The sequence below is a fragment of the Heptranchias perlo genome, chromosome 2 (assembly GCF_035084215.1).
Source record: "Heptranchias perlo isolate sHepPer1 chromosome 2, sHepPer1.hap1, whole genome shotgun sequence".
Classification (NCBI taxonomy): domain Eukaryota; kingdom Metazoa; phylum Chordata; class Chondrichthyes; order Hexanchiformes; family Hexanchidae; genus Heptranchias; species Heptranchias perlo.
In genome coordinates this window covers 44055245-44071362 of record NC_090326.1, presented here as the reverse complement: position 1 = coordinate 44071362, position 16118 = coordinate 44055245, and the positions used below count along the sequence as shown (strand labels likewise).

The 16118-nt window shown below is 40.6% G+C and overlaps 1 protein-coding gene across 7 annotated transcripts in view; it reads left to right on the top strand.

The window, feature by feature from the left end:
- The window catches only part of trak1a (trafficking protein, kinesin binding 1a), a 264222-nt gene that overhangs the window by 227868 nt on the left and 20236 nt on the right, over positions 1-16118 (top strand). For all 7 annotated transcript variants that reach the window (XM_068001811.1, XM_068001810.1, XM_068001812.1 and 4 more), the window contains 7 exons: positions 719-819; positions 1293-1401; positions 2402-2480; positions 4044-4174; positions 5619-5693; positions 11572-11709; positions 15486-15562. In XM_068001811.1, coding sequence (XP_067857912.1) covers positions 719-819; positions 1293-1401; positions 2402-2480; positions 4044-4174; positions 5619-5693; positions 11572-11709; positions 15486-15562 — 710 coding nt within the window. The remainder of the gene's footprint in view (positions 1-718; positions 820-1292; positions 1402-2401; positions 2481-4043; positions 4175-5618; positions 5694-11571; positions 11710-15485; positions 15563-16118) is intronic.

Here is a 16118-nt window from a genome sequence, read left to right as displayed (position 1 = left end):
CTACCGGGACTTGATGGTTTGACTTATAGGGAGAGGTTGGATAGACTGGGACTTTTTTCCCTGGAGAGTAGGAGGTTTAGGGGTGATCTTATAGAAGTCTATAAAATAATGAGGGGCATAGATAAGGTAGATAGTCAAAATCTTTTCCCAAAGGTAGGGGAGTCTATAACGAGGGGACATAGATTTAAGGTGAGAGGGGAGAGATACAAAAGGGTCCAGAGGGGCAATTTTTTCATTCAAAGGGTGGTGAGTGTCTGGAACGAGCTGCCAGAGGCAGTAGTAGAGGCGGGTACAATTTTGTCTTTTAAAAAGCATTTGGACAGTTACATGGGTAAGATGGGTATAGAGGGATATGGGCCAAGTGCAGGCAATTGGGACTAGCTTAGTGGTATAAACTGGGCGACATGGACATGTTGGGCCGAAGGGCCTGTTTCCATGTTGTAACTTCTATGATATGAATTGGGTTGGTCCCCAACTTCAAAGTTGTACTCCAATGTTAGTAATACTGAAGTTGTAGTTGCCCATAGTCTCCTGGAAATAAAAACAGAAAATGCTGGAAATACATGGCAGATTGGGCAGCATCTGTGAAGAGAATAGACAGGTATGGCATTTCAGGATTGCAACCCGGGCTGTGGTATCATTTTTGCTCTGTGTTCATTCTGTTCTCAATGGTTTATTTATTTTTTCTGCCCTCCTTCCCTCCACCATTAACACCTAGGTTTCTCAGCTGCGTCATGAGCTGTCTATGAAAGATGAGTTACTACAATTCTATACGAATGCTGCAGAGGAAAGTGAGAGTGACTCAACTTCCTCCACACCGTAAGTATTCTACTCACTCCAGTCAAATAACGCAGTTCTGAAACATCCATGCACCATGTAGAAAGAGTAAAAATGGAGCAAACCCCACCTTGAAACTTGTTGATGAATCAGCTGGGTTCTGTGCTGTTGATGGATTTGTTTAATATACCGTGGATACCTGTGTCTGAAATATTAAAAAAACTAATGTAAACACTTCAAATAAGATATTCCTCATTAGAAAAAGAATCATTTCATGGTTAAACGTTATTTAATAATTAGATGTTAATGAAGACCATTAAATGTGGCTTTTATTTCATGACAAATTTTAAAATATTTAAAATAGGCTGTTTTTCCTAAATAATACTTAAACAAAAACTTAATTATGGTTTCTTCACGGTGGACCTTATTTTGGAAATGAGTAAAATCTTTTTTTACAAACAAATGAGCACAAAACAATATCAGTTATCGTGGTTTATGAATTGATGTGCCCTCAGGTTAAGACGGAATGAGTCTACCTCATCTGTACAGAATTATTTTCATTTGGATTCTCTTCAAAGGAAGTTGAAGGATCTGGAAGAGGAAAATGTTGTTTTAAGGACAGAGGTGAAAAAAATCTGTTTCATGTTTTCAGTTACAATTAAAATCAAAGCCAGACTATTGATGAAAATGTTATTGACACTGTGAAGCTTTCACTTATACATTTCTTTCCTGTTGAGCTCTTGTCCTGCTGAGATTAATGCCAAGGTGGTCTAAAATCAGAGTTGCACCAGCCATGCTTAATGAATCAGTGTGTCTGTGAGCTCCAATAGATGTTTGGAATCATAACAAACTAAAATAACTTTCTTTGAGACACTAGATACATACAAGGTTCTTTTGGTTCATTGTAACCCCATAGATTCTTCTTGCTTGTGGGGAAATTGTCAGCCTCTATTCTACATCTTTCTTTCTGATTGGCCGGTCAGAATTGAGAACTTTCTGTAAGAGGCCCATGCCCATTGCTCCCTAGCACAATGGCTTTGTGCATCAAGCTGTTGTGTTGATACATGAAGTCTCAACGGTTTCGATACCCGTTTAAATTACTGAACCACTTCAAGTGGAACAAAACGGAAAAAGTACTAATGCCAGAAATCTGAAATGAAAACTCGACATTCACAGCATGTCTATCAGCATCTGTAAAGACAAGTAGAAGCAGTTCTGTAATATCCTAGAGATCTCGCCCTTGTAGAATCTACTGCGTTTACGTTACAGGACAGATTCTATAGCAGTAGACAGTTTTGAATGAGTAAAATCATGCAGCTACAGTTGTCTAAAAGGGACTTTCATTTCTGGCCATGGATCGCCTGGGCACATGCAAGCTAATGATCAGAAACCTGCATGTTGGCCTATATTGATAGGCTTGTACTGGCCAGAAAAAAATGACAGCTAGCGTTGCCACTAGTAGTATTTATAATTTTTCTCCACCTTCACATGGTAACGTAAAGGAGCCATGATTCATTGTTTACTCATGTATGGTGCATTCCAAAATCAAAACTATAGCGATAATTAGATTTTATGAAACTGTTACTGGTACTTTAATGGTAATGCATTTTATCTCGTCACACAGACATGTCATCTGCAGACTGAAACCATTTCATATGAAGAGAAAGAGCAGCAACTTGTGAATGACTGTGTGAAGGAGCTAAGTATGTTATAATTAGCAGGACTTGTAAAATTAGTGATTTTAAATGGCAGTAATTACTCCCTCCTGTGATACTCAATCACTCTTTTAAATGCAACACATTTCATAGCTACTTGCACACAGATTTTGGGACCATCTCTGTAGAAATGAATAGGTTAAGATCAAAAGAAATGTACAATTCAGCTGTAAGAAAAAAACATTTTGCATTTATTTTGGAATTTAATAAGTTGTTGGGCAGGTTCCTCAGTGTCTAGCATGTAAGTTTTTCAGTAGGATCATTTTGATTTAGAATCCTTTGTTGTAAGGTGCTCTAGTGCTGTTCACAGACTCAGCTCCATAATTGCGGTTGGTTCTGAATTAATTTGGGAAATCATTTTGATCTTATTGTCCTTGGTTCCAATTGCAGTAGATGGAATCCTATCCCCATTTTTCTCTTTCTCCCCCAATCCCCAGAATGCTATGCACTGCAAAGAAACATCTCTAAACCTTACCCATTGCCTAATACATTTTGGAAACATTTTATTATTGATTGTGTTCATACCTCAACATCAGTCACCAGTGTGGAGAGAAAATTGTCAGAGAAAAATGGGGGGAATAAACTGTCAATCTGTATGGTAGGCAATGAAGTCCAATAAGAAGAATATCCTAAATTTTCTAGGGTTTTTCTTTTAGGAACATAGAACTTGCTAGATGGAAAAAAAATCCATCTAATTCGCCTTCTACCAACCTGCTGGTTGCATGATATAATGTGTTGTTGACTAATCATAGCAATCAATCTCTATCAATTAATTTGCAACAGACCCAGAGATAGCACCAGGAAATCCTAGTGGTGGAGGATTTTGGGAACCATAAGTCCAAAGTCACCTTTTTCCTCCCACACGTCATGTCTGGCATTTCATCCAAGTGGTCATTCTTCACTTATAAATTTAGGTGGATCACATTCAAGCTGGTCCTGATGCCCACAAATACATTATCCAGCAATGGTCACTGAATAGTAATCAGGGGCTGGCTGACACTTTCCCACGCCTTGCCTCAGGGTATCAGTAGAATCACTTAAAATTTCATTTATGACATTAAAACAATTCTTGTTCAATATTGATTACAGATTAATGTTTAAATTCTGCCCTCCCCTACATAAAACAAAAAGCAATGTTGTGAAGTTTATAAGATGAATATTATTAAGAAAACAGATTCCTGTCATTTGATTAAAAGAAATAGTGAGCTCTATTAACTTTACAATCGTTTTGTAAAGGAGTTATTACTCAGAGACTATTCTTTTTTCCTTATGTTTTCATTTTGCTGGGTGCTTTAATCCATGTATCAATCCTTTTTTTTGCACGCGCTTGGGCTGCACTGTTGTTCAGGAATGTTGTGAATGAATTTCATTAAGGAGAAACTTCAGTAATTTTACCAAAACATCTGGTTGTCAACAAAAAAATGCTTTCCGAAAAGAAGTATAATATAATTCTATACTCAACAAATCTGATACAAATATAGGCAAGTACAACCAGTAATTGCACATTTTATTTCATGTTATTGACTCTGCTTTTCTTGACAAATTGTTCAGGAGATGCAAATATTCAACTGCTTAACCTGTCAGAGGAATTGGCAAAGAAGACTGAAGATGCAGCACGGCAGCAAGAAGAAATTACACATCTTCTCTCACAAATAGTCGACCTGCAGAAAAAGGCCAAAGCTGTAAGCTGTCAATACATTGTTTATTTTTTTCCAACACTTATTGGTGACAATTGTAAGGCTAGTTTTATGATGTGGATCTTCTCCATGTCACACTGCATTAATATTGCTCAGATTTACTTAATTTAGGATTTGTGACCTATCAACCCAGAGCAGGCTGTCCCTGCTGTCTCTTGTCTGAGTCTAGGTCCCTGATGTGAAAACAATGAATGTGTTAACTCATGGTCGTAGCCAGTCAATTGGTATTTCATGATATAACACTGAGTAATTAATGCTGATTGCTGTCCAAGGCACTGACGCAGCAAGCAATACTCCCTTGTCCAAAACAATCAATTGTATCTTTAACAGAACTGACTGGGAGTATGAAAAATGTTGTATGAGTCATAGGAGACTGTCAAAATAATAAGTGTTTTTAAAATGTATTTTCCCTGTGGCATGTCGAAAAGTCATGGAGGTAACTGACTCAAGTTTGGTAACTTCATTTACCCAAAGAATTATACAGTATTTATTCCAGTATCAGTATAAATTTGCTTTATCCTTGAGAAGACACCTGATCAAAGGTGATGGGTTACATGCTAGGAATGTATTACCAAATAATACATTCTTATTATTTAAAAACTTAATTTATGTACCTTTCAAAGTTACCTTTGAGAAGCTGGATTAACAGCTCATTGTAATGTGTTTGAACACTGGCCTAATATAAGTTCATGTTGCCGGATGGAAGGGACACAAATAGAGAAGGATTTTGTTGGATGATTTGACATTCAAAGGGTTATAAAGATTAATTCTACATTGAAATAGCTGTGGACAAACATGGTATTAAGATGATTACAGTATGGGGAATGGTGATGTAATGGGCTGGAACATTGTTCTTTTACCTCCAGGACCAGTGTTCAAATTCAGCCCAAAATAAAAGAATCAAAGTAGTCTTCTGGTAGTTGGGAAAAAATCAAATATTGACCAAGTTTCTAGTTGGAGTTGAATCGACAACATAGAACTTGCCATAATTCAACACTAATTGGTGCTAAATGTGTAGTTTTACTAAGATCAAAATGGTGATTAGTGTGGGAAATTGAGATGTTATAATGAACCAGTCGGACTTTCACCTTTTTGAAGTTGGGTTTGAAGGGGCACAACATCTCGAGCAGAGGTATATTACTTCTCTGATTCCCCCTCTTTCTCCTCTTCGCCCCCCCCCCCCCCCAAAAAAATAATTCTTCTTGCATGAGAGGAGATGTTCATCATTTTGTATTGGAAAATGCAGCCTCATGGAGGCCAACTCAGCACACATTTCCCATACATCTGAGGCTCACTTGTATATGCTAAATGAATAATGCATAGGATTTTTAAAACCTTTGTTAAACTGTGCTCTGAGCTGGGTTGTGCAGTTATCTGAAGTAGGTTACATCTGTGATGACATTACTGAATGGGTTTGTCTTTCCTGTAGTATGCGGTAGAAAATGAAGAACTTACTCAACATTTGAGTGCAGCTAAAGATGCCCAACGGCAACTCACAGCTGAGGTAAGTGCATGTTCTGTCATTGCGCATGAAGTAATTTATTCTTTGTGTTGTGTGATTTTATATGGTGAAAGAGTAGAGGATAGTCTGAGCAGTAATAAGTGTCAATTTTAATGTAGGGAGCAGAGCTATTGAGAATGCCGATCAACAATTCATAGAATTTTACAGCACAGGAGGAGGCCATTTGGGCCACCATGCCCATGCCAGCTATCTGAAAGAGCTATCCATTTAGTCCCACTCCCTTGACCTTTCTCCATGCTCGCTTGCTTTTTCAGATATTTATCCACTTTCCTTTTAAGCTATTTTGGATATGCCATATCCTAAGAGCGCTCTGCATTTAAAAAAGATTCTCCTCACCCCTCTCTTCACTCCACTCCATTGAACAAAACACTGGTACCCTAAGCTATGCCTCCCAGCATAGCCAAGCTCGGGACCCTCTACTAATCCTAAAGGTACTTGCTACCTGTGTGGATGAGAACAAAGACCGGAGGGAGGATGGGCAAATTGACTACGGCACTGTGGTACAGGAGGCCATTCAACCGGGGTGGGGGGGGGGTGGCGAAAAGGAATGTTGTAGCGTTAGGGGATAGTATAGTCAGGGGGATAACTATTGTTCTCTGCAGACGTGACTGGGAGTTCGGAAGGCTGTGTTACCTGCCCGGTGCCAGGGTTAAGGCTATCTCCTCGCGGCTGGAGAAGAACTTGAAGCAGGAGGGGGAGGATCCAGTTGTCATAGTCCACGTAGGAACCTTCGATGTAGCAGAGTCTCATTCCTAGTTCTATCTGAGAGTTTGAGGAACTAGGGTCCAAATTAAAAAGCAGAACCTCAAAGGTGGTAATCTCTGGATTACTACCTGAGCCACGTGCAAATTGGCATAGGGTCAAACAGATTAGATAGTTAAATGTGTGGCTGAAAGAGTGGTGTGGGAGGCAGGGGTTTCAATTCCTGGGGCACTGGCACTAGTACTGGGGAAAGAGGGAGCTGTTCCGTTGGGACGGGCTCCACTTAAACTGGGCCGGGACCAGTGTCCTGGCGAATCGAATAACTAGGGCTGTAGATAGGGCTTTGAACTAATAAGGGTGGGGGGGGTGGGGGGGGTGGAGGGTTTAGGTAAAGGTAAATTTGTAAGTCCAAAGAGAAAAGTCAAGGCTGTAGAGTAGAGTAGTGATTTGGGTAAAAACAAGCATTGTGTGTCAGGAAGGGTCAGAGCTTAACAAGGGTAATAGGGCATTAGTGACTAAGGTCATATCAGGGAAAAATAGTAAAAAGCAAAAATTAAAGGTGTTATATCTGAATGCACGAAACATTCGTAACAAGATGGATGAATTAATGGCACAAAGAGATAAATGGGTTTGATCCAGTAGCCATTACTGAAGTGTGGTTGCAGGGTGACCAAGGTTGGGAACTAAATATTCCATGCTACTTGACTTTTAGAAAAGATAGGCAAAATGGAAAAGGAGGGGGATAGCCCTGATTAGAAAGGATCTTAGCTCAGAAAATCAGGATGTAGAATCAGTGATAGGTGGAGCTAAGAAATAACAAGGGGCAGAAAACATTGGTGGGAGTAGTTTATAGGTCTCCTAACAGAAGTTCTAGTGTTGGATAGAGTATAAATCAGGAAATTAGAGGAGCATGTGACAAGGGTAATGCAATAATCGCAGGGGACTTTAATCTTCATATAGACTGGGTAATCCAAATTGACAAAAGTAGTTTGGAGGACAAGTTCATGGAATGCATTTGAGACGGTTTTCTAGAACAATATGTCACATAACCAACTAGGGAACAGGCTATTTTATATCTGGTATTGTGTAATGAGACAGGGTTAATTAGTAATCGTATAGTTGAGGATCCTTTGGAGGCAGAGTGATCATAATATGGTAGAATTACATATTGAGTTTGAGAGTGATGTAGTTAAGTCCGAAACTAGGGTCTTAAATTTAAACAAAGCCAATTACCTAGGTATGAGAGGCGGGTTAACTAAGGTAGATTGGGAAATTAGATTAAAAGATATGATGGTAGCTAAGCAATGGTGAACATTTAAAGAAATAATTCATAATTCTCAACGAATATGAATTCCCTTGAGGAATAAAAACACCACGAGAAAAGTGATCCAACTGTGGCTAACTAGAGAAGTTAAGCATAGTATTCGATTAAAAGAAGATGCTTACAATGTTGCCAAAAAGAATAGTAAGCCTAAGGATTGGGAAGGTTTTAGAAATCAGCAAAGGATGACCAGACATTGAAAGAGGGAGAAAATTGAATAGGAGAGTAAACTAGCAAGAAATATAAAGACAGATTGTAAGAGCTTCTACAAGTATGTAAAAGGAAGAGATTAGCAGAACTAAACATGGGTCCCTTAGAGGCAGAGACAGGAAAAATTACAATGGCGAATAAGGAAATGGCAGAGACGTTAAACAAATATTTTGTATCTGTCTTCACAGAAGACAACACACAAAACATACCAGAAATAGTGGGGAACCAAGAGTCTACTGAGACTGAGGAACTTAAAGTAATAGATATTAGAAAAGAAAATGTACTGGAGAAATTAATGGGGCGAAAAGCTGACAAATCTCCTGGACCTGATGGTCTACATCCTAGGGTTTTCAAAGAGATGGATGCAGAGATGATAGATGCATTGGTTTTGATCTTCTAGAATTCCCTAGATTCTAGAACGGTCCCTGTGGATTGGCAGGTAGCAAACGTAACCCTGCTATGCAAGGAAGGAGGGAGGGAGAGAGAAAACGGGGAACTATAGGCCAGTTGACTGACATCAGTAATAGGGAAAATGCTAGAATCTATTATTAATGACGTAGTAACAGGGCACTTAGAAAATCATATGATTACGCAGACTCAACGCAGTTTTATAAAAGAGAAATTGTGTTTGACAAATCTATTAGAATTTTTTGAGGGTGTAACCAGCAGGGTAGATAAGGAGGAAACCAGTGGATGTTATATGTTTGGATTTTCAAAAGGCATTCAATAAGGTGCCACACAAGAGGTCGTTACACAAGAGGTTGTTGCACAAGATGAGAGCTCATGGGACTGGGGGTAATATATTAGCATGGATTGAGGATTGGTTAATTGACAGAAAACAGAGAATAGAAATAAACGGGACATTTTCGGGTCAGCAGGTTGTGACTAGTGGGGTGCCGCAAGGATCAGCTATTTACAATCTATATCAATGGCTTCGATGAGGGGATAGAGTGTAATGTATCCAAGTTTTCTGATGATACAAAGCAAGGTGGGAAAGTAAAGTGTGAGGAGGACACAGAGTCGACAAAGCGATATAGACAGTGAGTGGGCGAGAAGGTGGCAGGTGGAATATAATGTGGGGAAATGTGAAATTATCCACTTTGGTAGGAAGAATAGAAAAGCAGAATATTTTTTAAAAGGTGAGAGACTAAGAAATGTTGGTAGTCAGAGGGATTTGGGTGTCCTTGTGCATGAATTACAGAAAGTTAACATGTAAGTAAAGTAAGCAATTAGGAAGGTAAATGGTATGTTGACCTTTATTGCTAGGGGGTTGGAGTATAAGAATAAGGAGGTCTTGCTGCAATTATGTAGGGCCCTGGTGAGACCACAGCTGGTGTACTGTGTACCGTTTTGATCTCCTTACCTAAGGAAGGATATACTAGCCGTAGAGGGAGTGTGACAAAGGTTCGCTGAATTGATTCCTGGGATAAGAGGGTTGTCCTATGAGGAAAGATTGAATAGAATGGGCCTATATTCTCTGTAGTTCAGAAGAATGAGAGGTGATCTCATTGAAACATATAAAATTCTTAGACGGCTTGACAGGGTAAATGCTGAGAGGCTGTTTCCCCTGGCTGGAGAGTCTAAAACTAGGGGTCATAGTCTCAAGATAAGTGATCAGCCATTTAAGACGAGATGAAGAAAAATTTCTTCACTCAGAGGGTTGTGAATCTTTGGAATTCTATACCCCAGAGGGCTGTGGATGCTCAGTCGTTGATTATATACAAGATTGAGATAGATAGATTTTTGGACACTAAGGGAATCAAGTAATATGGATCTAGGACGGGAAAGTGGAGTTGAGGTAGATGATCAGCCCTGAGCTTGTTGAATGATGGAGCAGGCTCGAGGGGCCGTGTGGCCTACTCCTGCTGCTATTTTTTTATGTTCTTAGAATCAGCAGAACTGTGACCTTGGCTGTAAATCTATAATCCTTGGATAGCTGTTTGGGGAACAAAATAACAGCAACATAATTGACAGTGGAGTACAACAAAATGCAGGTTTAACAGAACCCTTCTACCCACCTCTACACCGATTCGGGGTACACAACACCCCAGAGGCCAAAAGCAAATTATGGCCCACTCACCTGAGTGAGTTGTTTATTTGTCATGAATAATAGTAAGGACACAATATTGCATATTAAATTACTAGTGTTTTTGGTTCCCTTTTGGTCTTTGTCTCAAGGCACTGCCTCCACTTTGTACCCATGCTGGCCGCAGATCAACTCTAGCAATGTCTTGTGTTTCATATCTACCATTACTCTTATCAAGCTTTCCTAGTGGCTTAGCTGGTTATAGCAGTAAGTAACTGAGCTTTACAGATCTGGAAGGTCCCAGACTTGATCCCCAGTTTGTGCTGAGTTACCTGATCTCTGCCAGGCAGTGGTCAACTTGCTATAATTGGTCTCACTGCACATGGGTTAAGCAGGGAAGAATCAGCCAGTGTTCATGCAACTGATGTTCGGTGATACCAGCCATGGTGAAATAGACTGCTGAGACTCCACTGTCTAGGTTCAACATGAATGTTGCTTGGATAGGGTACTGGAGAATCTGTGGTGCCCATGGAACTGTACCCTAGCAAGGGTCAATGCTTTTGGGAGAGGCGGAGGCATAGGAGAGAATGAAAGACAGAACTTGCATTTATATAGTTTCTTTCACATTCTCAGTAAGTCCCAAAGCACTTCAGGCGGGAGGCCGAGTCATTTATTCTGTATATAAATAATTAAAAAGACCAAAATTATTTCTGTAACTGCTATAGTCCGGTAGAGTTAAGAGTTCTAGTAATTTGATATGCACACCATTAGCAAACAAATTAGTAATAGAAGGTATCAGTAGCAGGATTTGAGAGTGGTTTGCTCAGGATTTGCTGCTAGATGAAAAGAATTGTTTGAAAATTGTGGTACTCTGTTCATCTTTTTGTTTGGAAGCTTGTTTAAATAGCTCTCTCTATTTTTGAGGTGTTTTTTTCCTTCACAAGAACGATCATGCTGCATGATATACTGCACAAAACATGCCCATCACTACATGATATACTGCACAAAACATGCCCATCACTGCATGATATACTGCACAAAACATGCCCATCACTGCATGATATACTGCACATAACATGCCCGTCACTGCATGATATACTGCACATAACATGCACATAACATGCCCATCACTGCATGCAGAACCATGGAGTGATGGGATATGGATTGTCTCCCGTGCAGTTGAGTTCCTGATCTCAGCCACGCTGCTGTATCGACAATCGGAGCGCAGGCTAGGCACTTTCTCAGAGAGGATTTTGTGCAGAAGCCAGCGTGCAGGTTGCCTCCTCTCTCTCAACTGCTGCTGATGCATGGTTCAGGCGGAAAAACAACTATTTGGAGGAGGAGAATGAGAAGTTCAAGTTCAGAAGAATAGATTGTAAATATTTTTAGTTGTTTGCTATGACACTGCCATTTCCAAACAATTGTAACCCCATTGGCCTTTGATCAGTATTTGTGCAAGGTAAAAAGAAAAATTACTCAAAAAAAAACAAACAAGTAATTTGCCAAACGTTTTTTTTTAAATTGCTGAAGCTGCATCGTTGCAAAGAACCTCAAGTTTTAATGATGATATATCTTTAGGATGTGTATATTTTTGTCTTCAGTTGCGGGAGCTGGAGGACAAATATGCAGAATGTATGGAAATGCTGCATGAAGCACAAGAGGAAATCAAGAACCTGCGTAACAAAACCATGCCAAACAGCACACCACGACGATACCATTCACTGGGCCTCTTCCCTTTGGTAAAAACAAACAAACAGAAAGAATGCATTGAATTCATCCATTTACTAACCGCTCTGTTTATTATTGGCACGTTTGCTTGTTAGTTTTATTCGGGTTTCTTTCCCATCCCAAATAAATTGTTTCCATTTGTCGGATACATTTAGTACTAGCCTCTCGAAGTGTCCAAGTGGAAGACTGACATTCCAGTTAGACACCGCGTAGTGGATCAAAAGTGTCCTAATCAAAATGTTGTTAATTTGCCTCTGGGTTTCATATGCATTTTTACTAAATACCAGATTCAAACATGGATATACTACACTCCAAAGTATGCTAAAGACATCTAGAGACTAAGGCACTTGGGGCAGGATTTTAACTGTGTAAAACAAGTGGGTTTGGGTGGGGGGCATTGAAAATTTTAACAATTTCAGACCCGCCCATTTCCAGTTTTCACCGGGCCGGGGCGAGGGGCGGGTGTGTCACTAAAACCTTTCAAGAAGGCTGCGGACCTCCCATTTTTTTTTCAGGTTTTGCCTTTGCAACCCCTGGGGTCTGGGATTCTCCTTCTCCTTCACGCCACGTTAGAGGAGACGAGAAGGCCCGGAACAACAGGTGCCTTTCTGGCACAGCTTGTGGGCCCAGAGGAGCAGGAGTGCTTCCCCCAGGCCCAACAAGCCTACCTGCAGCGACCACCCCCTCGCTCCCTGGTGACTGACCTCCCCACCCCTCCCCTCTTTTTAAGCTTCTGATGTTAGGAGAGAGCTGACTGCCTTGTTGGCTGTTTTCTAACACTAGTAATTTCCCCAGCCGCTGGATGCTGTTGAGCAGACTGTTCCTGGTGCATAATGTTCTGCATTCCCCTGATGAGACAGCAATGTTAATGGGCAATAGAGCTTTCTGCTACCTGTGGCTGCACTGCTCTAAAATCAGATGCTGGTACTTGAACTAGAACTGGAGCATTAGAAGAAAAACTGCATAAATTCCTATTAATGGAACTGCTAGGAAAGAAATTCCAATACCACTATGGTGGAACTTCTGCTCACAGTTTTGGCTTCCTCACCCCACCCTGTGTCAGCTCCCAGGGATGGGATCTTTAACGTTCTGCTCCTGAGTCTTCCCAGGCCCCAATTTGCAGTTACCAAATTGGACTGCCGTTTAGCATTGGCAAGGCTCACTTGTGGCCCAGAGTGGCACTTATGCCTGCTTCCCTCGGACATAGGTATTGCTGGGCCTTCGGAGGCATACCAGGTGGGATATCTGGGAAGTAAAAGCAACCCACAAACCCCCCCCATCGGCTGCACGATCAGAATTTGCTGTGGCTTGAACCATGGCTTTTGACACCCTTGCAGAATCATAGCTCTGTTACTTTCGACCCTTTATCCAAAGCCTCTGCTCTCTTAAATAAGCCCCTTAAAAGTTTTAAGTATGTATTTGCTCAGAGAGGGGGGCCAAAATTTCCAAGATTTCATACAGTCAATGCTTGAAGAATGAAGGGAAATTAACCAAGGAATCTTTGCTTGCCCAAGGTATAAAAATATGCTGCTTGAGGTTTAAAATCTGGTTTGTGATAGGCAGTTAGAATCATAGAAAGTTACGGCACTGAAGGAGGCCATTCGGCCCACCGTGGCTGTGCTGGCCGAAGAAGAGCTATCCAACTTAACGCCATTTTCCAGCAATTGGTCCGTAGCCCTGTAGGTTACGGCACTTCAAGTGCCGTAACCTACAGGGCTTTTAACTTAAAACTTTTAAGGGGCTTATTTAAGAGAGCAGAGGCTTTGGACAAAGGGTCGAAAGTAACATCCAGTTATTTTTTAAATGAGTTGAGGGTTTCTGCCTCTACCACCAGTGAGTTCCAGACTCCCACCACCCTCTGGGTGAAAAAAACTCTCCTCATCTCCCCTCTAATCCATCTCCCGATTACTTTAAATCTATGCTCCCTGGTCACTGACCTCTCTGCTAAGGGAAATAGGTCCCCCCTATCCACTCCATCTAGTCCCGTCATAATTTTATACACCTCAACTAAATCTCCCCTCAGCCTCCTTTGTTCCAAAGAAAACAACCCCAGCCTATCCAATCTTTGCTCATAGCTAAACTTCTCCAGCCCTGGCAACATCCTCGTAAATCTCCTCTGTACCCTCTCTAGTGCAATCACATCTTTCCTGTAATGTGGTGACCAGAACTGTACACAGTACTCAAACTGTGGCCTAACCCATTGTTTTATACAGTTCTAGCATAACCTCTCTGCTCTTATATTCTATGCCTTGGCTAATAAAGGAAAGTATCCCGTTTGCCTTATTAACCACCTTATCTACCTGTCCTGCTACCTTTGGGGATCTGTGGACATGCACTCCAAGGTCCCTCACTTCCTCCACACCTCTCAGTATCCTCCCATTTATTGTGTACTCCCTTGTCTTTTGTTTCCCCCCCTGCCCAAATGCATTACCTCACACTTCTCTGGATTGAATTCCATTTTCCACTTTTCTGCCCACCTGACCAGTCCATTGATATCTTCCTGCAGTCTACAGCTTTCCTCCTCACTATCAACCACACGGCCAATTTTTGTATCATCTGCAAACTTCTCGATCAAGCCCCCCACATTCAAGTCCAAATCATTAATATATACCAGAAAAAGCAAGGGACCTAGTACTGAGCCTTGTGGGACCCCACTGGAAACAGCCTTCCGGTCGCAAAAACACCCGTCAACCATTACCCTTTGCTTCTTGCCACTGAGCTAATTTTGGATCCAACTAGCCACTTTCCCTTGGATTCCATAGGCTTTTACTTTTTTTGACCAGTCTACCATGTGGGAACTTGTCAAAAGCCTTGCTAAAATCCATGTACACTACATCAAATGTGTTACCCTCATCGACCCTCCTTGTTACCTGCTCAAAAAATTCAGTCAAGTTAGTCAGACATGACCTTCCCTTAACAAATCCATGCTGACTGTCATTGATTAACCCGTGCCTTTCTAAATGATGATTTATGCTGTTCCTCAGAACCGATTCCAATAATTTGCCCACCACCGAGGTTGGACTGATGGGCCTATAATTACTCGGCCTATCTCTTTCTCTCTTTTTAAACAACAGTACAACGTTAGTAGTCCTCCAATCCTCTGGCACCACACCTATAGCCAGGGAGGATTAGAAAATGATGGTCAGAGCCTCTGCTATTTCCTCCCTTGCTTCTCTTAGAATCCTGGGATACATTTCATCAGGGCCTGGCGATTTATCTACTTTCAAAGATACTAAACCCCTTAATACTTCCTCTCCCACTCTGTTTATCCCATCCAATATTTCACACTCGACCTCCTTAAGTACAATCTCTGCATTGTCGTCCTTTTTGAACTCGGACGCAAAGTATTCATTAAGAGCCATACCCACATCTTCCACCTCTGCATGTAGGTTACCTTTTGTTCTCCAATAGGCCCTACTCTTTTCTTAACTTTTCTTAATACATAAAGAGAAAGAGGATAACTAAGAAAATATTGATCTAAAGTGTAACAGGAAGACTATAACGTTGCACTGATTTGACTATCTGTCTTTCATGGCAGAGATTTAAGTACTGCAGGAGTATAGTGTTATGTAGACTTTATTTCGGAACCTGCACATTGTAACAGAGGACAAACATACCTGCAAATATTTTTTTGAAACCTTTTTTGCACTGCAGACAGAGGTATTGGCATCATTTGTTTGTCCAGCTTGAACCCATGGAATATAGAGGAACGTATTTCTCAATGCCAGTTTACTCAATGAAATTTATAAGTGATGCATGCTCTCACATGGGATTTTTTTAAAAATAGGATTCGCTAGCAGCTGAAATTGAAGGATCAATGCGCAAAGAACTACAGATGGACAACTCGCCTGCCCAGGAGCAAAAGTATGTATTGAAAATGTAATCTTTAACTTGTTAGGTTGTCAAAAATATCTTCCTCAAATTCTACCTGGTCACCCTTTATTTATAAGCCATTTCCTTTGTAATTTATTATTATCCTAAATCAGCTCCAGTGTTTTTAAAGTAATCCTTAAATAAGGAAACTTGACTTAAAATGTTATTAGTTTAAATTATTCATTACATAGTTATTTAATTACAACAGAAGTTGGTAAAATACTCCACTTTATTGGGATTAATGCAAAAAGCACTATCAACAAAATGTTAGAGCAATATTTTTTTACATCTCTACTTAAGATGGTTTGTTCAATCTGTTATATAGGTGTGCTCCTGTTCTTTGTCTGAATGTGATGGTTGGGCTTTTTTTAAAAAAAAAACACAAGCAATGGGCATCGCACTTGGTTTCTGTGTCCCCAGGAGTGGCCAACCAATGTCCCCTGCAGACAAGTGTGCATGTGTGTACTTTGGTTGAAGACAGATTGGCTATAGCTGCTATTGCTTGCCCTAGCAGCTTGCGCAACGACTTTGCCACCAGTGGAACTAT